General features: G+C 40.9%; 1 protein-coding gene across 1 annotated transcript; it reads right to left on the bottom strand.

The window, feature by feature from the left end:
* Positions 1-609: 609 nt before the first annotated feature.
* LOC106083373 (condensin complex subunit 3) lies at positions 610-23,011 on the bottom strand. The gene is made up of 10 exons (XM_059369536.1): positions 22,665-23,011; positions 22,431-22,607; positions 21,761-22,377; positions 21,268-21,706; positions 20,787-21,212; positions 3,001-3,493; positions 2,558-2,940; positions 1,594-2,490; positions 1,413-1,538; positions 610-988 (listed from the first exon to the last, which is right to left on the bottom strand). The coding sequence occupies exons 1-10, from the start codon at positions 22,851-22,853 to the stop codon at positions 851-853; spliced, it is 3,885 nt and encodes a 1,294-aa protein (XP_059225519.1). The 5' UTR covers positions 22,854-23,011; the 3' UTR covers positions 610-850.
* Between the last annotated feature and the right edge of the window lie 935 nt (positions 23,012-23,946).

Genomic DNA, 23,946 nt, shown 5'->3' with positions numbered 1-23,946 from the left:
GTTCTTAACCCTCTTTCTAAAAAGGGTCCGAAAAGCACTTTTTCCCAATATAATCCAAAATATGAAAATGGTGCAAGTTCGGGCAGCTAAAATTAAATTTTTTGATTCAGGAAACTTCCTGAAGAATACTGAAAACGAATTAGAGTGGTCCAAGTCGGACTCTTTTTAGATCTACTCTGAGGAAATTTTCAATTTTGACAGTTTAAGCTTTACTTCTGCCTCTTATTTAAAGTAACGGTAGCAACCACGGTGACAAATGTGCCATTAATTATGTACTTATACGACCTTTTTTATTTCTTTATCTAATCAATCCGAACCCAAGTGGTTTGTATGTTGATAGTAGGTTTCCATACAAACATTATTAATTTTTGGGAAAAAAAATATGTAACATTAATTTGTTAAACACGCCTTCGTACGAAAACAACGATTAGTTGAAGGGAGGCCTCAAGTATGGTTTTTTTTAATTCTTATTATTAGGAGTGTTTTTTTATTTGCATTTTGTCCACCAGGGCAACACTGTGCATAGTTGGGTGCATGCATAATCGCCCATAAATTCGTCAACTGGCAACGCAAATAAACTAAGTTTACCATCCATAACCGACCCATTAGTTACTTTGTTTATTGATTGTTTATTTTTTGTCAATTACTCGATGGGGATACATTCGTTTTTTATTCTTTACTGAATATCAAATTCACCTGATTTTAGTTGGAAATATTTGTCGGTAAATGACAATGACAAGTTACATAATGCAAGATATATTAATAAATATTTTCCTGTGTTTCTACATCCATCTACATCCGGAAAAATAATATACATTTTGCATGTACTTTGCAATTAATGAATACTCTTTTAATTGCCAAGATCAAAGCAGCGATGTTTTCTTTTAGGCGATGGTACAGTTTTTTTAGCAGAGTCTTTGGCAAGTAAGACCGGTGACTTTCGAAAACCCCTTTTACGTCCATTGCGAAGAGGAGTACAATCCAAAACCTAAATAAAATATAGCAAAGATTGATCATTTACTCCTATAAACAGTTATATTAGTTCAAAAATATATCATTGTCCAAATGGCAATTATTTTGGTGAAACAATAATATTGTTTGCCTCCAGCTAGACAATCGGTTATCTATTTGAAATTTTAATTTATGTTATTCATCAGGATTAACTTCAAATTAACCGGAAATATCTTGCAATAAAATAACACAACAAATTAGTTTTTATTCAAAATTGGTATTTTAGTTTGTCGTTGCCAAAATATTACAATTGTTTGAGATACAAAACGAAATTGTTTCAAGAAATAGGTGAAATGAAAAGGAGGCAAACTTAGTGCTGATATGTGATATGAAATGTGGGCTGTTCATTCAAGCATTCAGAGATGAAGCCTTCTACTTCTGGTACATGTTGTCGTACTCACTTTGCCAATTGATTGCGGACTTTCACGCATTGTACGACTCTTCACTGTATCCTTGGCTCTTAGACGCAATGTTTTCTCCAAAGGCATCGCTATGGGGGATGCAGGTATGACTTCAGATGTATCTAACTAATAAATAAACATATAAATGATGATATGCAAGTTTTCATTTTATTTTTCTTACTTCTTCGCTAAGTTGGGCGGTGGTACTGGAAACTTCGGTTTGAGTATTATTTCTTCGAGTTGAGCGTCGTGGTCGGTTTGGGCTTTCCGTGTTGGTGACAGGTTCATCGCTACCATTTGTTGTTTTATTTTTTTTAGTTTGAGTTGTTTCACCAATGGTTGGGTGGTGGCTCCTGCGGCTTTGACCACTTGAAGGTGAAGCTTCGTTTTCCACTAAGGGAGGCGTCAACTGTGTTGAAGGAGCTTCTGTTTCTACGCGAACGTTGCTTGTGGGAAATTGAGGTACTTTAGGACTTATTAATATCATTTCTATTATTTCCGGCTCTTTTGGCCTATTAGAGCTGGTGTCATTTTTTTTGTATCGAAGGTAACGGCGAACTCGAGAAAAAGAAATTTCTGCATTTTTTTGCGATTGCCCGCTCTTTTTATCAGAATCAATTCGAGCTTCTATTCGTATTTTGTTGGGGCGCTCCGCACTATCGCTTATTGCCGTGTTATTACTGTCGAGAGAAGTGTTACGAGACTGCCTCGATTTTCTTCGCAGTAGATTGTGTTCGGTGCGATTTTCACTTCCAAATGTTGTTGTAATATTTACAGCAGTGGGAGAATCACCAGTCACTTGACTTCGATATGTGACAGTGCTTTCCACGTTATTTTCTTGGGATAAATCCATTTCATTAATTGCAGCATTTACGTTTATGTTATTTGGTTCTTTTGCACATTGCGTATAATTTTGTGACGCTGAATTAAGTACATTAGGATCAGGTCCAGTCATTACTTCTTCCTCTTCCGAATCTTGCTCGCCGCCGTCATCGGGTTTTGGCGGAGGATTGAATACACCGTCAAGCATGTCTTTAAAATCAATAATGTTTTTGACGATTTTTGGGTCGAATTTGTTCTATGCATATAATTAGAGCAAAAAATTAATAAGAAACAAAAACTTTGAGAACTATCTCTCGACATACCTGTATAATTTTGTCTGCCAGTTCTTTCATTTCATTCTTCAACTTAGTATCGATAGTAAGATTTATCTCTAGACTCAACAAATCTTTTGCAAGCAGCTTACAGAGCTCTTTGTTATTGGGATTATTAACCATTTCATTGAGAAAAATGAATGCCAGCATGTTATGCGAGTGTTCACTGTTAATTCCAGGAAGGGCATCGGGACGTGTTGTGTCTATTATGAAGTGAGTTATTGTTTCTGGTCGTATATCATGAAGAGGACTGTCATAAGGCGCTGAGAGCACGGAGTTGACTGTCGCCATAAGGCATGGCTGCAGAAGCCTTTGCTTTCTATTTTGTATTAGATTTTCAAGAAACACACTCAATATCTGATTTATTTCGGGTTCTGAAAAATTAAGGATATTTTTGTATATCGCCTATATAACGCATTGGCCACGTAAACTACCTGTCGTCGGATTAAAATATCGCAGCAGCAATTTCTCCATTATATCACGATTTTCAATGTGGCCATGTAAAACCAGTCGACAAAAACCATCTATTATAGCTCTTAGAATGCACAAATCATCGCAAGTATCCAAAAAATGCGACATCATATAAATAACCCCCACGCCTTGGCCAAGTGTAGTGGATTGTCCAGTATCATCATCGACATCTATGAATTCCAAAGTATTATATAATTGACGTCCATTCTTTTTTGATTTACTTTGTTCTTCTTGTACAATGAAGCTATCAACACCATAACGGTCCAATAATTCAAATATGCATGTAATTGCCGTTTCCCATATGCGTATGTTATGGTTTTTAAAGAATTGTGCATAGAGTTCATCGAAAACGTCTTTAGCCAGAGGTTCGTAAAGCATACTAAAAGCTGCTCCACACTTTAACGCCCAGTCTCGAATCACTATTTGGTTGGAGGCAATATTACGAAATATGAAGTCCTAAAAAAAAATAAATAATTAAACAAGAAAAAAAATTTTTTTTCTCACGGCTGGTGAGGAAAGCAAAACAGACAGAAAACGAGGTACTAATAGGGTGCGATGCGAACTCTCACCACATTTCGTGGGGTAGCACCAACACTAATAAGCGGTTGTTGTTGTTGTAGCAGTTTATTGTGTACTATCTTTCGTCTGCTTGATTCTGTTGAGTGTCAAGACCCAGGAACTCCGCGACTAAGATGGGGTGCGTCCACAGGGATCTGGATCTGAGTCGATCCTAGCTCTGTGGGAATTGAGGCGGCTGCATCTGCCGGAACGTAATTGAGCCAGAACCACTCTGGTTTGCCGGGGGAGGTCGATTTCTTCGGGTGCAATGGGTGGCGGTCGTTCTCCAAGGACTACATTCACCCGGTAGCCAATTAACGCGTCTGCCACCGTGTCTGCATGAATGTTGTTCAGACCCGCTTGATATGCCGCTTGATCTAGAGGTTCTCTCTTGTAGCGTTGGACCTCACGCTCTAGATCGTGTAGATCAACCTTAAGGCTTCTGGGCGGTGGGTATCTATCCACAAGATGATGATTTGGATGATTTCTGCGATAACAGCCCAGAAGGTATTGCTTAGACAGCATGTCTTCGCACTGGTAGGATCTTTGTCTCCTGATGGAGGTGGTCCACATGAGAACTTAGGAGACAGCCCGTCGCAGTTCGGAGGGCGGCATTCTGACAGATCTGAATATTATTCCACTGCGTGTCACAAAGTTGACGTGACCACACTGGCGCTGCATAACTTACCACAGACCGGCCAATTGCTTTGTACGTGGTCAACAAGGTTTCTTTGTCTGCACCCCAAGTGCTGCCAGCGAGTGACTTGAGGACCTTGTTTCTACTTTTGACTTTATTGCAGATTGCTGTGGCATGTGGGGAGAAAGTGTAGGAGCTGTCAAATGTGACGCCAAGTATTTTGGGACACTTGATGGTCGGAATCATTTCTCCATCGACCATCACAGTCAGCTCAGAATTCACCTCACGCGTATTTGTAGTGAACAGTGTAGCTGAAGATTTGGTTGAAGATTTGGCGGATATCTTCAGATTTCTTGCAGCGAAATATGAGGCAAGCTCGTTGAGGTAGACGTTCAACCTATCGCAGATGTCATCAATGGGTGGGGGGCCTGATGCCATGATCGTACAATCGTCCGCATATGATACGATCTCTATGCCGTCTGGAGGAGGTGGGATGGAGGATAGGTAGAGGTTAAACAGAGCCGGAGATATCACCCCACCTTTGGGAACTCCCTGTTTCACTCTACGGTGTTTTGACTTCTTATCCCTAAATTCCACAAATGTCTGGCGGCCACACAGATAATTCGCGACCCAACGTTTCAGGCCTGGCTGGAGGGACGTGTTGGCGATGTCCTCAAATAATTTGGCATGACTGACCGTGTCGAATGCCTTCGATAGGTCCAGTGCCACGAGGACCGTCCTATCACATGGCCTGGGTTGATTGAAGCCACGGCAAATGTGTGTGGTGATGGCATGCAAAGCTGTTGTTGTGCTGTGCAGTCTCCGAAATCCGTGTTGATGCTCGGCGAATGGAAATTCTCCTACGAGGCTCGGGAGGAGTTATGCCTCAAGCGTCATAGCCACTGGTGAGAGAAGGGAGATCGGTCTGTACGACTAATAAGCGATGCCAAGCCCTGGCAGAGTTCTTGAATACTAACACATTTAATATTGGTAACACCGCTACCTTTGTTAATAGGATTAGGGAGGAGGTATTAGATGTGACCATATGTTACGAAAATCTAATCGATGAGGTTCAGGATTGGATTGGGTCTCCATGGAACTCTTTCTCTGACCATCGTTACATTAGGTTTAGAATAGCGTGGCCAGCGCCGAATCCGATAAGCTTCCGGAATAAGTTGAAGGCCAACTGGACAAAATTCGGAAGGCTACTCAGAAGAAGACTTGGGCAAGATAAATTAGATTGTCCGAGCATAGAAGAGATTGACGAGAATGTCAACAGGATTAAGACTGCACTTCGAAAATAGTTGTCCTCTTCGGGAAAGGAAATCAGCCCAAGAAAAATTCTGGATGACAGGGGAGATTCGCAATATTGGGATAGAGGTCCGCAGACTTTTTAACAGAGCACGTCGTAAAAAAGCGGAAGTTTATTGGGATGTGTATTACACACGGCTCAATAAGATTACCAGAGCGGCAAAACGTGCCTCCTGGAAGCTTTTCTGCGAACAGGTCGATAGCGTTAATGACGCCGCCATGAAAAAAAGTTTCTCTCAAAAACCCATGTCCAAACTGAAACTTTAGTAGACGATATGGGAGCCTCCCGGCAGGAGGCAAGGGTGGTGTTTATACCTAAGCCCGGCAAGGCAAGTTATGCGACACCAAAGGCCTACATACCCATAAGCCTTACGTCCTTTCTATTCAAAACCATGGAACGTATTGTGGACACCATGATAAAGATTATGACATCCAGCGAACTGCGAGACTGCACTGCACGAGGTTGTGCATAAAATAGAAGAATCTTTCGATGCCAAAACGTACACACTGGCGGTATGCATTTACATCGAGCGACACACTGATCCATTCCTTAGACCAGTACCGGGTGGACCCGGTCTTTAGAGACTGGATAAACCATATGCTAAGGAACAGGTGGATAAATTGTGTGTCCAATGGCATAAATATAAGGGGGAAAGTGGCACAGGGCACACCTCAGGGGGGCATTATCGCCACTCCCTTGGGTGACCACGATAAATGACCTATTACGGATGCTGACTGAGGAGGGATTTGAACCCGTATGCTACGCAGACGATGTTTTAATACGGAAGGGCCGTAAGGGTCTTGCATATGGCATATCACTGGGCTAGACCCAGAGGTCTCAATGTTAACCCAGAGAAGACTGAAATATGCCTGTTCACGAGGAAGACAAAGGTGGGCCAATTTTACGCATCACGTTTCCGCACCAAGACGAATTCGATATCTGACAGGGTCAAACAGGAAACAGGAACAGGAAACTGAATTGGAAGTGTCACATTCAGGAGCGTACTGAGAAGGCTCACAGATGTTGGGCACTATGTAGACGGGCCGTAGGCTCGAAATGGGGCCAATACTTACTTACGTCTCAGTAGTTTGGTGGACTGCTATGGAGAAAAAGTGCAACATAAGGACCATACAACAGGTTCAGAGAACATGTTGTCTTGGCATAGGCGGAGCAATGAGGACCACGCCCACTAGGACACTGGAGACTATTCTGGATATCCCACCCATTGACATACAGATTAAGTGTGAGGCAGCCACTACGGCATGAGACTTAAGGCGATGGGAGAATGGATTGAGGATGGGAGCAGCTCATATAGTCGAGGCGACGATAGGAAACCTGGAAGGAAGGGGAGAGGTTTCCGATCGGATACCTGAGATGAACCTTGAAGTCGAGTGCGACGCACTGCTGCCATCGGCACAGTCTTGGATTGACGGAACCCTAGTATTGCCATCTGGAAGGAACGATGAAGGCCAGAGGACTGCCGTCAATAAACTTGGTTAACCCGAAGCCTTTCGGGTCGACGCAGTCCGAGTTAAGGGAGTAGACGAATGCACATGCAAGATTGTGAAAAAGCGAAACGGTGTAGGACGACGAAAATCCTATAGGAGGATCCAGATCGTGAGAAGACGAGGCTATTACTGAAAGGAAGCAAGAAGGTCAGTATAGCTATTGGTATCATAACGGGACACATAGGACTACGAGCTCACTTATGTAAAATTGGTGCAGCAAGTGATAGCATGTGTAGGGCATGCGGGGAAGATGATGAGACGTTGGAGCATTTCCTTTGTCATTGCCCGGCTTTCGCGTCTAACAGATACCGGTACTTAGGTGGAGACACAATATCAGACATGAACCAACTTAGGAGAGTGGCATTGAAAACAATTAAGGATTTTGTAAGTAGCGCGGAATTCCTAACTTAAAATTTTCTTTTTAGAGGTTACTTTGTAGTTTTTAGAGCGCACAACAAGCCGATTACTGGCTTAGGTGTATGTCCATAGTGGCATGGGGCGGATTAATATCTGCACCCTCTTTTCAACCTAACCTAACCTATTTATGACTTCTTTCAATACTTACTTACGGCATACTTAAAGCAAGGTTCCTCATAGTATTTGTTGGAATTGCCCTCCATTCACTTTGCATTTTTCCCAAAATGTTTCAAGATTTGATGTGGATCCCATTGGGATTTTGTCATCTAGGATAGCCCACAGATGCTCTATGGGGTTTAGATCAGTGCTTCCAGGAGGCCATTCTAATTTTTCAACGTTATTTTCTTCAAAATATTTTTTAGCGTGGGTCTTGGGGTCATTGACTTGTTGAAAGATGAACTCCCCAAGCCCATTTCCTCCGCACTGCCATAAAGATTTTCTTCAAAAATATTTACATGGTGCTCTCCAGTCATTTTAGAGTCATTTTTAACTAGCCTACCAACTCCTGAAGAGGAAAAACATCCCCACACGATGAGGCTTACTCCATCATGTTTTACAGTATGTATATGGTTTTTCGATTTTAGCCTTTGTGTTGGTTTACACCACACTCTTTTCCTTTATTCCAAAATGATTCAGCCATATTTATATACAGCGGTCAAAAAAAGTATTCATCATTAGCAAAATTGATAATAAATTCACTTATTTTGGGTAATTGAAGAAAATTTAAAGTAAACAAATAATGCAGTTTTATGCAATAGTTTATTTTTCGTAATATGTTTTAAAATAAATTCAAAAAATAAATTTAATTAGCGCAAAAAATGCAATTTTATATAATAACACCAAAAACAGAACAAAAAAAGTATTCATCATTGATGTGCTATCATCAAAGTCAAATTCAAATATTATTTGGGAATCCCCCTTTTCTGTTTTATTTAGTAAAGGAGGCTTTGCCCTTGACAGCAAATATTTAATTTCATTGAAAATATAGTTTTTGTCAAAATGGGTCGTAAGCAAAACGAGGTTTCTGATGAGGTAAAAGTTTTGATAATAAAACACCACAGGAATGGTTTAACTCAAAAAACTATCAGTGAAATATTAAATAGACCACGATCTACTATACAATCCATCATCAGAAAGTGGACAGAAACGAAAACTGTTGACAATAAACCAAGATCTGGTCGACCAAAAGCACTTTCAGTTGGAGATGTGCGTTGGCTAGTGCGGCAAGTTCAGAAAACTCCGAAGACAAATGCGACCATTCTTCGTAAAAACACTATGGAATATTTACGGAAGGAAGTTACTACACAAACAATTCGAAATACACTCAAAAGGCATAGTTACAGAGGAAGAACTGCACGTAAGAAGCCCTTTATAAATAAAATAAACCGAGTGAAAAGGCTAAACTTCGCAAAAATATATGTAAAACAGCCCGAATCATTTTGGAAAACAGTCATTTTTGCAGACGAGAGCAAGTTTAATCTTTTTGGGTGCGATGGAAAGGTCATAGTGTACAGAAAACCAAATACAGAGCTTGAAGAACGAAACACAGTTGCTACTGTAAAACATGGTGGAGGTGGTTTAATGGTTTGGGGGTGTATGGCGGCTTCAGGAGCGGGAAATCTTGAAATTATTAATGGAGTAATGGATCATAAGTATTACATTGACATTTTAAAGAGGAATTTAAAAGATAGTGCTGTAAAACTTGGGCTTGGTAATAACTTTCAATATTATCAAGATAATGACCCCAAACATTCTGCTTTAAATACCAAGATGTGGATGCTGTATAACTGCCCCAAAGTCATTAAAACTCCTCCTCAAAGTCCCGACTTGAACCCAATTGAACATCTTTGGGAACATCTCGAACGCAAATTGAGAACGCGCAATTTTTCGAGCAAGAGTCAAATGCAACAGGTGATAATGGAGGAATGGACTAATATAGACCAAAATATAACCGCTAAATTAGTCCAATCGATGTCAAACCGTTTAAAAGAAGTTATAAGACGCGGTGGTCGAATAACAAAGTATTAATTTTTTTAAATTATGTTATTTATTTTTTTGTTTTTTTGCAATGATGAATACTTTTTTTGTTTAATTTTTTGTGTTCAGCTGTAAAATGGCCCTTTTTGTTCCAATAAATACTATTTTTTTTTCCTTAAAAAACAATGAAATTGTGTACATATATATCACACAAGCACTACTGCATCATTAGTTTAATATGTTTTTATTCCAATTGTCTTTTGTAGACTTATTAAAAAAAAAACATTGAATGATGAATACTTTTTTTGACCGCTGTATTGTTTTTTGCAAAAGCCAATCATTTTTTGCTATTGGCTGCTCGTAGGAGAGGTTTTTCTTAGCGAAGACATTTTTTAAACCCCTTTAATGAAATCTTCTTTGGGAAGTTCGAATAAATATTTATATTTATTTAAATATTTAATTCTAGCATCTCTTTTATATCTCTGGCTGTCGTAAAAGAATTGCTAGAATTGAAATATGATTATCCTCAAGCTTCGTTGTCTTACGTTTTCTGCAATATAATTTTTTCAAACTTTTATTTGACTTTCCTATTTTATACAAAGCAACAATTTTTCTGACCCCGGATTCTGATATTTTATACTTGGTGCTCAAAGCTTTCAATTTCATCCGATTTTCGCGATCTTGTACCAATATATCTTTTTGAGTTTCGGTTAAGGGCTTCATTTCGAAAAAGTAATGGTCCATGGTTATTTTCTATATATTTAAGTAACACTGAACGAAAAAGTTAGGTACTTTACTACATATTATTCTTTTTTAAAAACTTGCCACAATTTTTTTGTAAAAAAATCAGGAATATATTATAAATTTCACGATTTATAAAAAAAAAACGCACTTTATTATGTCGCGAAGACTTTTTTTTACCCTACAATACCTTTACATCAGAAACCTGAACGAACGAGTTTAAAAATTTCAAATGTTTATGGAAATAATTGAGGCACTCCAACAAATATTGGGACAATAATAAACAGTAAATAATACATGCAGATGTATTATTTTTGAGGATTAATAATGAAGGGTACACAACCGCACGTTATGTTGTTGTTGTTGTAGCAGTTTATTGTGTACTATCTTTCTTGATTCTGTTGAGTGTCAAAACCCAGGAACTCCGCGACTAGGATGGGGTGCGTCCACAGGGATCTGGGTCTGAGTCGAGTGGGTCTGGCCGGGCAGTTAAACAGGTGACGTGTATCGTGCGGTCCCTGGTTACAATCGGGACATACATCTTGCACGTCGGCATCAATCCTAGCTCTGTGGGAATTGAGGCGGCTGCATCTGCCGGAACGTAATTGAGCCGGAACCACTCTGGTTTGCCGGGGGAGGTCGATTTCTTCGGGTGCAATGGGTGGTGGTCGTTCTCCAAGGACTACATTCACCCGGTAGCCAATTAACGCGTCTGCTACCGTGTCTGCATGAATGTTGTTCAGACCCGCTTGATATGCCGCTTGATCTAGAGGTTCTCTCTTGTAGCGCTGGACCTCACGCTCTAGATCGTGTAGATCTACCTTAAGGCTTCTGGGCGGTGGGTATCTATCCACAAGATGATGATTTAGATGATTTCTGCGATAACAGCCCAAAAGGTATTGCTTAGACAGCATGTAGTTATGTCTTCGCACTGGTAGGATCTTTGTCTCCTGATGGAGGTGGTCCACATGAGAACTGAGGAGACAGCCCGTCGCAGTTCGGAGGGCGGCATTCTGACAGATCTGAATATTATTCCACTGCGTGTCACAAAGTTGACGTGACCACATTGGCGCTGCATAACTTACCACAGACCGGCCAATTGCTTTGTACGTGGTCAACAAGGTTTCTTTGTCTGCACCCCAAGTGCTGCCAGCGAGTGACTTGAGGACCTTGTTTCTACTTTTGACTTTATTGCAGATTGCTGTGGCATGTGGGGAGAAAGTGTAGGAGCTGTCAAATGTGACGCCAAGTATTTTGGGACACTTGATGGTCGGAATCATTTCTCCATCGACCATCACAGTCAGCTCAGTATTCACCTCACGCGTATTTGTAGTGAACAGTGTGGCTGAAGATTTGGTGGCGGATATCTTGAGATTTCTCGCAGCGAAATATGAGGCAAGCTCGTTGAGGTAGATGTTCAACCTATCGCAGATGTCATCAATGGGTGGGGGGCCTGATGCCATGATCGTACAATCGTCCGCATATGATACGATCTCTATGCCGTCTGGAGGAGGTGGGATGGAGGATAGGTAGAGGTTAAACAGAGCCGGAGATATCACCCCACCTTGGGGAACTCCCTGTTTCACTCTACGGTGTTTTGACTTCTTATCCCTAAATTCCACAAATGTCTGGCGGCCACACAGATAATTCGCGACCCAACGTTTCAGGCCTGGCTGGAGGGACGTGTTGGCGATGTCCTCAAATAATTTGGCATGGCTGACCGTGTCGAATGCCTTCGATAGGTCCAGTGCCACGAGGACCGTCCTATCACATGGCCTGGGTTGATTGAAGCCACGGCAAATGTGTGTGGTGATGGCATGCAAAGCTGTTGTTGTGCTGTGCAGTCTCCGAAATCCGTGTTGATGCTCGGCGAATGGAAATTCTCCTACGAGGCTCGGGAGGAGTTATGCCTCAAGCGTCATAGCCACTGGTGAGAGAAGGGAGATCGGTCTGTACGACTCCCCCAAACTCGGGTCTTTACCAGGCTTCAGTAGCGGGATCACTCTGCCCATTTTCCAGACATCGGGAACTATAAGAGTGTTCAATGACAGGTTAAGGACAGTGGTAAGGTACTCAACTCCAGGTAAATCCAGATTCTTCAGCATCAATGTAGAGATTCCGTCGGGGCCCAACGCCTTGGAAGATTTGGCGCCACGGATGACATTCGTAACTTCGCCCACGGTAAATTGTGATGACTGTTCATCGGCTCGGAGACCACAATTACGGCGAATGGCTCTCCTCCTTGCCCTGTCTCTCTCGGGATGCACAATAAATTGACGGTTGAACAACCTGGCGCATATCTTCGGATCAGTCACGATTATCTCGCCAAAAGTGACTGAGGTCCTGTCGTCCCGTCTACCGGGGTTCGAGAGAGACTTAACAGTGGCCCACAGTTTGCCTGCACCGGTGCCTAAGTTACATTGCTCCAAGTGTTCCAGCCACAAATTCCGCTTATGTTCGTTGACTACCCTGTTTATTTCCAGATTCAGCTCGCTGATTCTGGGGTTAGCGGGGTCCATAGCACGAATCCCATCACGCTCGTCTGCGAGTACCACTGCTTGCGCCGGGAAATTGGGTCGCACTTGCGTTATTCGACCGGCTGGTATAAAGCGAGCGGCTGCTGCGTTGATGATGTCTCGGAATTCCCTCTCAGCCACAAGCACGTTACCTAGGAGAGAATGCCATGACGAGTGATGTGCATTAAAATCCCCCAGAACCAGACGACCATGGCCAGATAGCAACCCACTTATGTCGGGGCTGTAGGCCTGGCCATTAATCGGGACACAGCTATCAACCGGCGGTATATACACGTTGTATATCTCTATCTCGGCAGTACCAGACCTGACTGCTACCCCCATACATTCCATGTATGGGTCACTAGCGTCAAGCGCAGGCGAGATAGGTCTATACTGCACGGAATGGTGTATAACGAAGGCCAATCCCCCACCTCCATTCCTTGAGCGATCCTTACGTAGCACATTGTAGCCGTGACAACTGTGCAAGCTGCAGGTGTTAGTCAGCTTTGTCTCCTGAATCGCTGCGACCGATATGCTCTTCCGACCCATAAAATCTACAATCTCATTAATCTTGCCTCGCAGTCCATTGCAGTTTAGCTGCAAGAACGATACACTTCCCGGCACTGGCCTGGCAATAGTAGGGCTAGGGTGCTGTCGATGCATAAATTGCCGTACGGGAGTGGTCGGGGGGGTCACATAGTCCGACGACGAGGACGCCGAAGGCGACGACGGCGACGCTTGTGACCCACTGCTGGCTATGTTCGCACAGCACCTAGCGACATAGCCAGTATGACTATACTCCCGTAGCGAAGTTAGGCCAGAGCAAGAACGGAAGTGTACCCACTCCAAGCACCGGTTACATCTCACCGACACTGACCGATGATGAAGGCGGTTCTGGCAAGCGGAACAGAACCAGGGTCCGGGGTTCTTTTCAATCCCGGCACGGACCAGAAGCGTACGGAGAAGGCACTCCGGGATGTGCCTCTCCCATGAAAAAAGACGAACACGTACACTGAGGCGGCAGCTCTTGCCGATGAAGATTCCATCGGGTCAATCCGGTGCGTACAACCGGCTGCCATGGGATTGACCGCACTTTATATTGGCCGACAGTGTAACTGCCTTATAGACCAATCTCCCGATATACAGCCAAATTCTGAAAACTCCCTGGGAATAAATTTCTCCCTCGAATAAAATCCTCCTATTCTGATTGAGAGAGGGAATTTCCATATTTCGAAAACAGCTGTTTTGCCTCAGCTGTTTTATTTTGGCTAAACATTTGACTATTATTTTTTTGAAAAATTAACATAAAATGGAAAAATTATCAAAACGAATTTATAAGGGTTGCTAAAAAGGTTTACAAACATGTTTAGTTTTGCTTTTGTTATGTTTGTTTTTGATAGTACACAATTATGGCCTACAGCTTGCCACCATATTTCTGTGTTGTGATAACAACTTTCCGTCTTCATCCAACAATTAGATGCCTCCAGAATAAATAGATTGTGTCGTGTTGTTATTGAAGCCACATTTTCATGTGTTTGTGGCGATCCACGTCAAGCTCCTGTAGGTGAGCAAACTCCTTTCGGTGCAAAGGACCGATCGCCGCGGGAACAGATTAGCCATTGGTTATTTAAAGGCGCCTTTAACTCGCCTTGTCATAGGCGCTCAGTATTTGTGCAAGAGCCGGTGCCGCCCGAGCTCTCACTAAGACTTTCCGCTCGATGCCGATGATTGTCCGCGACTGCCGTTTCACTGCCATACTCCGTATGGAGCATTCCACTATCCGCTACCTGTGGATGCACCTGGTAGCTCACAGCTAAGCTTCTCGCTGGTGCTCACAGTTATCCCATGTCGGGAATTGGGCACACATCCCGCATGTTGGCGTTTCTCTTGCCAAAAGGAGTTAAGTTGGCTGAGTCTACCGAATCGTTCTTGGACTTTAGTGTGTAGTATAGAGGTTTGCTTCTCCTTCGTCGTCATAAATGCTATGGTGGTCTGCATGATACACCGCTTTATCTAAAATCCTACGTTTATGGAGCTAGAACTTGAAGATCTAATCGACATTTCCGGACGGCGGTCGCTTCTCTTGGTGGTTGGGAAGGCTGCTGGACATGTATAACAATTACTCCATAAACAATTTAATAATTGCATAATTTAATTCTAATCTTAATAATAATACCTATTATTGGCCAAGAAAAAATAAAAATTTGTTCATTCCTAGTATCAGGATGCTACTAAAAAAACGCCGAAAGGATAAGGCATATAAAAGAAAAAAATTAAAAACAAAATATTCAAGAAGTTTTTCCGGTAGGTAGACAAAGACATATTAAAAGATTTCAGGGCACCCGACAGAACATTAAAAGCGTGCCACTTTCACCTGAAATGATTTATCCATGTGTTGTGACAAACGGGAAATATTTGTTAGTTTGTTTATTTGTTTTCAGTTTCACATACAACAAGATTTTAAATCTTATAATTATAGTATGTGACTTTTGTTGTAATAATAAGATTGTTACAATAGTTGATTTAATAATAAAATTTGTGTTGATAATAATCGCATTTAACAAAAAAAATTAGATAATTAAACAAGTAACCAAATTAATAAATAAGTTTTCTGTCATAAGTAGACAATTTTTAACATATATACAAGGTAAACAAATTATTAGAAATAATCATATAAAGTTTTCTGAGGAGGCAGAGAGTTCCAAAGACGAATAGCATTGTAGAAAAATTGCCATTCAGATATCATTTAAATGAGTTGAAAGGGTAGAGCGCAAAATATTAACTACCGAAGAAGAAACTGCGGACATAAAAATTTACAAATTTTATAAAAAATAAAAGGCACCTTAAGTTCACATAATTCACAAAAGAGCACCCTAAAGAAATTTGAACATAGGGGGTAATATGAGAAAAGCGATTAACGAAAAATAGATAATGCATAGCGCTGTTAAAGACTTTGCGTACCCTATCAATACTCTGGATCGATGTACCCCAATATACCTCTAAACAGTAGAGAATATTAGGCATTACCAGAACATCAACCAGTTTAGTCTTCATAGACCTTGGCAAATGCAAATTGCTAATTTTGCCCACGAGCATTCCACTAACGAACAGGGGCAAACTTCTCACATATCAATGAGTGCAGTCCGATTCAAGTTTAAGCTCAATGATAAGGGGCCTCCTTTTATAGCCGAGTCCGAACGGCGTACCGCAGTGCGAAACCTCTTTGGCGAGAAGTTTTACATGGCAAAGTACCTCACAAATGTTGCCAGAATTAGGAGGGGGAAACCACCGCTGAAAATTTTTTCTGATGGTCTCGTCAGGATTCGAACCCAGGCGTTCAGCGTCATAGGCGGACATGCTAACCTCTGCGCTACGGTGGCCTCCCTCCTACATTGACCTTGGCAACAGGTCGCAATTTTGAAGACGGCCCAAGGAGAAATACGAAATGTGATACAACCCGCTCTATATGAGGGCCAAAATTCAATTTTGTCGTCTAATATGACACCTAAGCATTCCTGTTGATCCACCAATTGTATTGGGATGCCACTGTAAGAAATATGAAATGATGTCGGATGAGAAGAAAATACCATGTCCTTCGTCTTCCCAGTACTGACATCCAATTTAATCTGTGTCATCCAATCCCGTACTACGTGCAAGGTATCACAAATCATGTTGCATCACGTCTATGGAACTATGCTCTCTTGTAATTGAAATTTGCATATCGTCAGCAAATAAATACGTGAGCAATTATCACCAATACTACTTGAAAACAGACCATTTTGCATGCAAAATGAAGAGCACGGAGCCCTGAACTCCACTTCTAACAGGAAGGATTCCAGATGTTTCCCCTGCACACAAACGCACTGATACCTGCCCGGGAGATAGTACAATATAAGTCGGCAAGCATTCCGCCCAAAACTATAAAGACCACGCAGCTTTTGAAGTAGAATGGAATAATTCACCCTGTCGAACGCTTTCTCTAAATCCTTGGATAGCGGAATATAGTTTTTGGTCATTAAAATTGCCTATGTTATTTTCGTATGACATAACCTAAAAATTTGAGCAAAAGCAGATTTTTTTGTGTAACAATTCTTAATGTTGTAAGAAAGCTGGTTATATCATAAATTTGTGAAATCAATTTAATTTGGATTTGCTTTCATTCGACTGAAAACAAAAACAGCTGATTTCTTTATGTTTTTGTCAGAAGGAATAGAGCACGCTCTAATCGAAAAAAATATATGTGCTATTTTGAAAAGTGTAGGTATCATAAGACATGTACAACTCAACATGTGCTTAATTTGGCAAGTCCTAAGACAACTACATGCCGTGTAATAGAGCCTTAAGCAGTAAATACTATTGCTGCGAAACCCACATTGATAATCACTCAACACTATGAAGGTTTCAAAATAGGGTAACAATTAACGTTTAAAGATATGCTCAACAGTTATCGAAAGAGTCGTTAAAATCGATATTGGCCATAAATTATACAAGGATAATAACGGTTGCCTTCTTCCGTAGGGGAATAATTTTCCTAACCTTCAATCGGAAGGAAAGGTCGACGATATAATGATTTAACTAACCAAACGCAACAAATAAGTAGCAACATATAAATGAGCTGTATTTTAAACAATTTTTGAGAAAATCCATCATCTCCGACAGCATTGGTGTTTATTTAAGAAAATGCATCAAAAAAACTCGCCCAAGAATATTACCGCCAAAAACATTAGGCACCAACAAATCATAAATACTACCAGGGTCAATCCCATGGCTGCCGGTTGTACGTACCGGATTGACCCGATGGAGTTTTTCATCGGCTAGAGCTGCCGTCTCAGTGTTTAGCACACTGCTACAACAACAATTGGTTACTAATAAATCTTGCATTCAACTCATCAACATTCATTCCATGACAACCATACCGAGCACCATCCAATAAGCCATTATATCTGATTTTACTACATAAGGTCCTTGTATCACTTTCATTATCAAAATAAGATGCACGAGCATGTCTTTTTCTTTTCGAATAACGGATATTGCCTTATTACGTGCCCGGTAATAGATCCTCCATTTCTCCTCCGTGGAATCCCCTTGAAACGCTCTAAAAGTCAAATCACTGAGGGACACATTCATTCCATGACAACCATACCGAGCACCATCCAATAAGCCATTATACCTGATTTTACTCCATAAGGTCCTTGTATTACTTTCATTATCAAAATAAGATGCATGAGCATGTCTTTTTCTTTTCGAATAACGGATATTGCCTTATTACGTGCCCTGTAATAAATCCTCCATTTCTCCTCCGTGGAATCCCCTCGAAACGCTCTAAAAGTCAAATCACTGAGGGACACGTGGTAAAATAAGGCCACTCGTCCTTTTCATAAACAACTTTTCCTCTTTTCAAAGGACAAACAGAGTGAATGTGAGCAAGTCCAGAGATAAATATTTATATTTGCTCCTTCACATCCAACGTAGACCACATATTAATAAAATCAAAGACTGTACCTTTGCTTGGAACTCGTCAGGGTCTACACATGTATAGTCATAATATTCATAGACTTTCTGAAGACGTTGAGTCGGAAAAGAAAAAGAAATATATGTATATAAAGGCATGCATTGAAATAGTGGGACAAAAGAATTGATCGGAAAGCGCAACGTTGTTGGGAAGAGAAACTAGGAATAAATCAAGAAGTGAATTTGATTGATGCACAACAAAATGTGTAGGAATTGAATTGTGAACAACTGCTAAATTTAGCCTTGTGGTCAACGCCCATGTGACATCAAACATTTTATTGTTAAAATCTCCCATTACAATAATCTTAGAATAGCGAACAAACAGTTCTGAAACCTCATTCTCAAATGCTTCAAAGTTTCCATGAGGTAAATAAACAACCCCAGACAATATTTTTCTGTACCACATGTAACCTCTATAATGAGGCATTCCACAACACCAAAATTTATCCTACTGAATACAATCATATAAGTCTATAACTTAGAAATAAAAAGCGCCACTCCACCACACCTTTGCCCAGGCCGATCGTTTCTACAACAGTTGGAGCCTGAAATATTATTGCCTCAATACTTTAAGTCTGGAGATCCGTCTATATAGCGGTTCTATATAACTAAATTCCGATTTTATGAGCTAAAAAGACCAGGTTTATGAACAAAGAGTGCGAAATCATTAATTATTGTTTCGAAATTGCTTTTATACCCAAGATATCTGCAAAATTATAAATACCTAGCTTTTGGGAATGTGTGGGTAAATGCCCGGGTATTTACCCACATTACATGTAAATACTTTGGGGTATTTTTTATCCATCGCCCAACTCTATCCATTTGCAATCCTCAATGTCCAACATTAATAGGAGGTATCTGAGCAAAATTTGAAATGTATATATTTATTCATTCGTCCGCTATCGTGATTTACAGAGGGACCAGCAACAGCAGCATCCCAGCCCCAATATTGCCAGACCAGTGTACCATTTTTGCAATTTTCGCAATTGAATTGCGACGGTCTCCCTGAGCGCCGGACGTTTATCAATAAGATGAAGGCCGATTGGGCTGACTTCAGAGAGTACAACAATCGCCGCTTCAGTGAACTGACACCCCCCTCGAATGTTCTAATTGCCAAGAAGAATTTCCGTGACTTCATGAACGCTGCGGCCGCTCGATTTATGCCGGCCTTTCGAATACCCTAAGTGCGGCTTTATTTCCCGTCGCAGACAGTGGTACTCGTATATGAGCTTGATGGGATTCGTTGTTCTTCCGAACTAACCTCAAATAAGGCAAGCTGAATCTGGAAATAAACAGGGAACACTTGGAGCAATGTAACTTAGGCACTGGTTTAGGCAAGCTGTGGTCTACTATTAAGTCAATCGGGATGAAAGGAGCTCAGTCTTCTTTGGCGACATAACCGTGACTGATCCGATGAGACGCGCCAGGTTGTTCAACCATCAATTTATTGTGCATCACGAGAGTGGCAGCGCAAGGAGAAAAGGCATTCGTCGTATTCGTGCTCTCCCAGCCGATGGACAGCCATCACAATTTACCGTGGATGACGTTACGAATGTCATCCGTAGCTCCAAATCATCCAAGGCATTGGTCCCCGACGGAATCTATACACTTATGATGAATAATCTGGATCTACTTCCTTTGAGTACCTTACTACTGTTCTCAACCTGTCTTTGAACACTCTTATAGTTTCCGACGGGCAGAGTGATCCCGGAAGCCTGGAAAGGACCCGAGATCAGGCCGGTTGTACGTACCGGATTGACCCCTTGGATTGCTTCATCGGCAAGGGCTGCCGCTTCAGTGTACACCACAATGCTACAACAACAACAATGACCCGAGATTGGGGGAGTCGAACAGAACGATCTTCCTTCTCTCACCAATATCCAAGACGCTTGAGGCATTACTTCTAATGAGCCTCGTGGGAGAATTTCCATTCGCCGAGCATCAGCATTGATTGCGAAGGCTGCATAGCACAACAACTGCTTTGCATGCCATCCCGGATACATTTGCCGTAGCTTCAATCAGCCCAGGCCATATGATAGGAGGGTCCTAGTGTAACTGGACCTATCGGAGGCCCTCGATACGGTCAGCCATGCCAAACTATTTGAGAACATCGTCAATACGTCCCTCTATCCAGGCCTGAATCGCTGGGTCGCGAGTTATCTGTGTGGTCGCCAGTCATTTGTGGAATTTATGGATAAGGATTCGAAGTACCGTAGAGTGATATCGGGTGATTGTGGTCCTTGGAGGACGACCGCCTTTCATTGCACCTGAACAAATTGACCTCCACCGAAAAACCAAAGTAGTTATGACGCAATTACGATACGGCAGATACAGCCGCCTCAATTTCTACAGAGCAGGGATTGATACCAACGTGCAGGATGTATAAACCGATTATGACCAGTGGCCACACGACACACATCACCTGCTTAACTGGCCAGCAAGACCCAGATCCCTCTGGACGCACCCCATCTTGGTCGCAGAGTTCCTGGCTCTGGACACTCAACAGAACCAAGCAGACAAAAGATAGAATACAAAAATCTGCCACAACAACAATAACAACGATTATACTTACATTGTATAAACGGCAAGTAGCATGTCCTAACGTCTTGACACGCTTCGAAACAACCATGTAGTATGTAACTTGCAAACTCCTTAGAATACATTCATGCTTCACAACTCGGGAAAACTGCGGCTGAACCGCATCATCGGATTCACTGTTACGCTTATCCAAAAGGGGTCTTAGTAAGTTAGTAAACTCTTCGGTGACCGTATTCTTTACTTCAATTATTTGTTGTGCTCGAACATAGTCTTTCATCTGAACATAGTTCATTTCTTGTTCTTCCAAGTCCAATATTTTAACCTTTAGCGACGATAGTTTTAAGTTAAGATCGGCGTCCGTAGAGTTTGCAAGCAGCTCGCTAATAAGATTTCTATCATGAACCAAATCCTGCTGCTTGGCACTCAGACCGCATAAGTCGTTTATTATATCCAAAAAAAACTAGTTCAAGAAGAATGGAAGTCAAAAATAATTCAAACATTAAACACACATTTACCTGATGACGGGTTTCTTGGTTCGTAATTAAGTTTTCAGCACACTTTACAATTACTTCAATGACTTTCTCATCTAAGGCATAGTTTTTTAGTAAATTTTCTAAAAGATTTTGCAAATGACCACGGCCAATCTCGTCACCTAGGTCATATGTATACAATAGCTCCATTAAAGACAAAAGGATATATTGAAATTCCATGGACTCAAACTTGTCCATTTCCCGTTTATGCGAAAGACAGTAACCGTCAACAAAGGAGCAAAATACGCTTAATTCAGGTATTATTGCGTCGATTTCTTCCGCCATTTCTTGTTGGAGATGTTCAGTAAGACATTGCCAATAGAACGCAGATTCAATTGTAAGTTTGGAGTGAGGAACGCATCGGTAGAAGGTATCCTCAGTTTCCAGAGGCAAACAGGCAATTATCTCTTCTTTACCCTGTCTCCTAAAATGTGGAGAATATTTTTAGAAAGTCTTTAATATTAGCAATTTTCCTTACTTAAATATTTCCTTTAGGGCCTGTTTGGCTATCTTACGGAAACGGTTTAGTTCTATTTCATTCGAATCTAACTTGAGTGCGCTAATGAGGCTCACAAGGTCTTTTTGATAAGACTCGATCCACTGCTGCAGCATAATAGTAGTAACAACTTTACGCACAGATTCATTGCGGTCATTTAACCCTTGCTCAAGTAGTGTAAGACGTTGTGAAACCTTATATGAACGTACCGGAAAACTGCTCATATGCAAATAGGTATGACGTCTAACTTTGTCATCAATATCCCACAAGCGATCTAGTATATACGGGATCGTATGATAATTGCGACCCATGCAGGTAATAATCGCTTGACGAACTCTAGGGGAGGGATCTGCGCAAAGATGATACTGATAGGAACGAAGAACGGGATCGTCAGGATTATCGGGCACTTGCAATCTTTGCATTGCCAATATGGCTTGAACCCGAACATTCGGTGCCACATCCACTAAACGTCCGACCATGTATTCCAGTATGCGGTCGCATATTACGTCGTCCAAAGTCGCTTCTTGTCCCAACGCATTTAGTATCATATTGACAAATTGGCACAATCGAAATCGCACATGTTGGTTATTGGAAATAGTCTAGAATGAAACGAATTTAAAAAATATTAAGAACATCAAATAGCACATCTCACTGTTAAAAGCCAATGACACGTATCGGCCATCAGTGGATGGGTTTCCTCTCCTTCAAACGATCCAACAAACTTTGCACAAAACAACAGTGTAGTATGAGCAAATTCATTGGTCTCATCCGCAACCATAGCCGATTTGATCATTTTAATGAATGTATAAATAAAAGCATCATGGTCCATCTGTAAGATATTCGAAAATGTAAGTTTTTTCTATAATACGAAAAATTAGGCACATACTTTTTCATAAACCTGACGCAGTTCCTTGATATATTTCTTGTGAAACGTTTCATTCAACTGTATTTTTGACATTATGGTGTAAATTGGTCCATTGCTCATTTTCGGAGAGCTTTGCGTAGAAGTATGCATAATCTCTACTTCATTTTCCTTTTCTTCGTTAGCAACAGGAACTTTCCGTTTTCTCCCCATTTAAGCTTATTGTGCTTTCAAGTCTGGATTATTAATTATTAACTATCGTCAATTGAAATCGGTTATATTTGTCCAATTTTAAAACTACAGCCGCAATTAATATGGGCTTCAACAATAATGATGCTAAAAACGACGCACAGCTTGTGGACGAAATTAGCTTGGATGCACTGGCTAAAACGAAAACTTTAGTGAAGTACACACGGTACATCAAACATAGTGGTCATATAATATTAGGTCTGTACGCGTACTTTTCCAGTAAAAAATTTGCAGTAGAGTAAGAAGAACCCCATTGCGAAACAACTAAAGGTGGTAACATTTGTACAACAACCACAAATCATATGGTACAATCCGCCGTCTTGTTATCAAGCTGATTGACGTTTTGCTAGCACGCTCAAACAAATTTGTGTGCGTGTGTGTATATGTGTGCGTACATGAGCAGACAGTATGCGAGAAAGAATTTAACAAGAAACATGACGTCCCAGTAAAAAATTGTTCCTCCCTTGGAAGCAATATGAAATTATTCTAGCATACTTATGCGCATTTTGAATGCTCAATAAGTATGCATGAAACTATAATATGGTTTTAACATACTTTTGTGCAGCAATCTATTACTTAGGGTATTTATGAAACATGGCTTCAAAGTATGGAAAAACAAATTGTTTTGCATCCATATTGCTTTTCATTAGCGGTTGTGAATGGTAATATTGTTTAGAGCTCAATGAACGAAGTTCAAGTAAAATATTTCGTGCTTAACGAAAGCGAGAGAATGACACTCTTTATCCGCGTGGTTTAAAGAGAGTTGAATAACTTCAGTTGAATTTGCCAACTCAGACAAAACGTTTATTGCGCTTGTTGTGTTTTTGTTGTTTTATACTTTTTAACGCAGTATACTCAAAAGTTTTTTTTTTTAATGCATTCAAATTTGAATATTTTTATTTTATTTCATTTATTTTTTAAATTAATAACTTCAAAACGCCATCTGAGACTGAGTTTTGTATGTTAATGAGAATTTATTTTTAATTAGACACTGCAAATAAAAATAACATAATTTTTGGGGAATTAATCGCAGAAAACTGTATTTTCATTGAAGTTT

Source organism: Stomoxys calcitrans, chromosome 5 (genome assembly GCF_963082655.1).
Source record: "Stomoxys calcitrans chromosome 5, idStoCalc2.1, whole genome shotgun sequence".
Taxonomy (NCBI): domain Eukaryota; kingdom Metazoa; phylum Arthropoda; class Insecta; order Diptera; family Muscidae; genus Stomoxys; species Stomoxys calcitrans.
This window is presented reverse-complemented; position numbering and strand designations above follow the sequence as displayed.

What these genes read in the sequence shown, in the direction of transcription:
- LOC106083373 (XM_059369536.1), bottom strand. Translation starts at nt 22,853, where the DNA reads ATGGGGAGAAAACGGAAAGTTCCTGTTGCTAACGAAGAAAAGGAAAAT. An exon ending in TGCGTCAGGTTTATGAAAAA is followed by an intron (nt 22,608 to 22,664) that starts GTATGTGCCTAA and finishes AATATCTTACAG; the next exon opens with ATGGACCATGATGCTTTTAT. An exon ending in GTCCGCAATCAATTGGCAAA is followed by an intron (nt 989 to 1,412) that starts GTGAGTACGACA and finishes TATTTTATTTAG; the next exon opens with GTTTTGGATTGTACTCCTCT.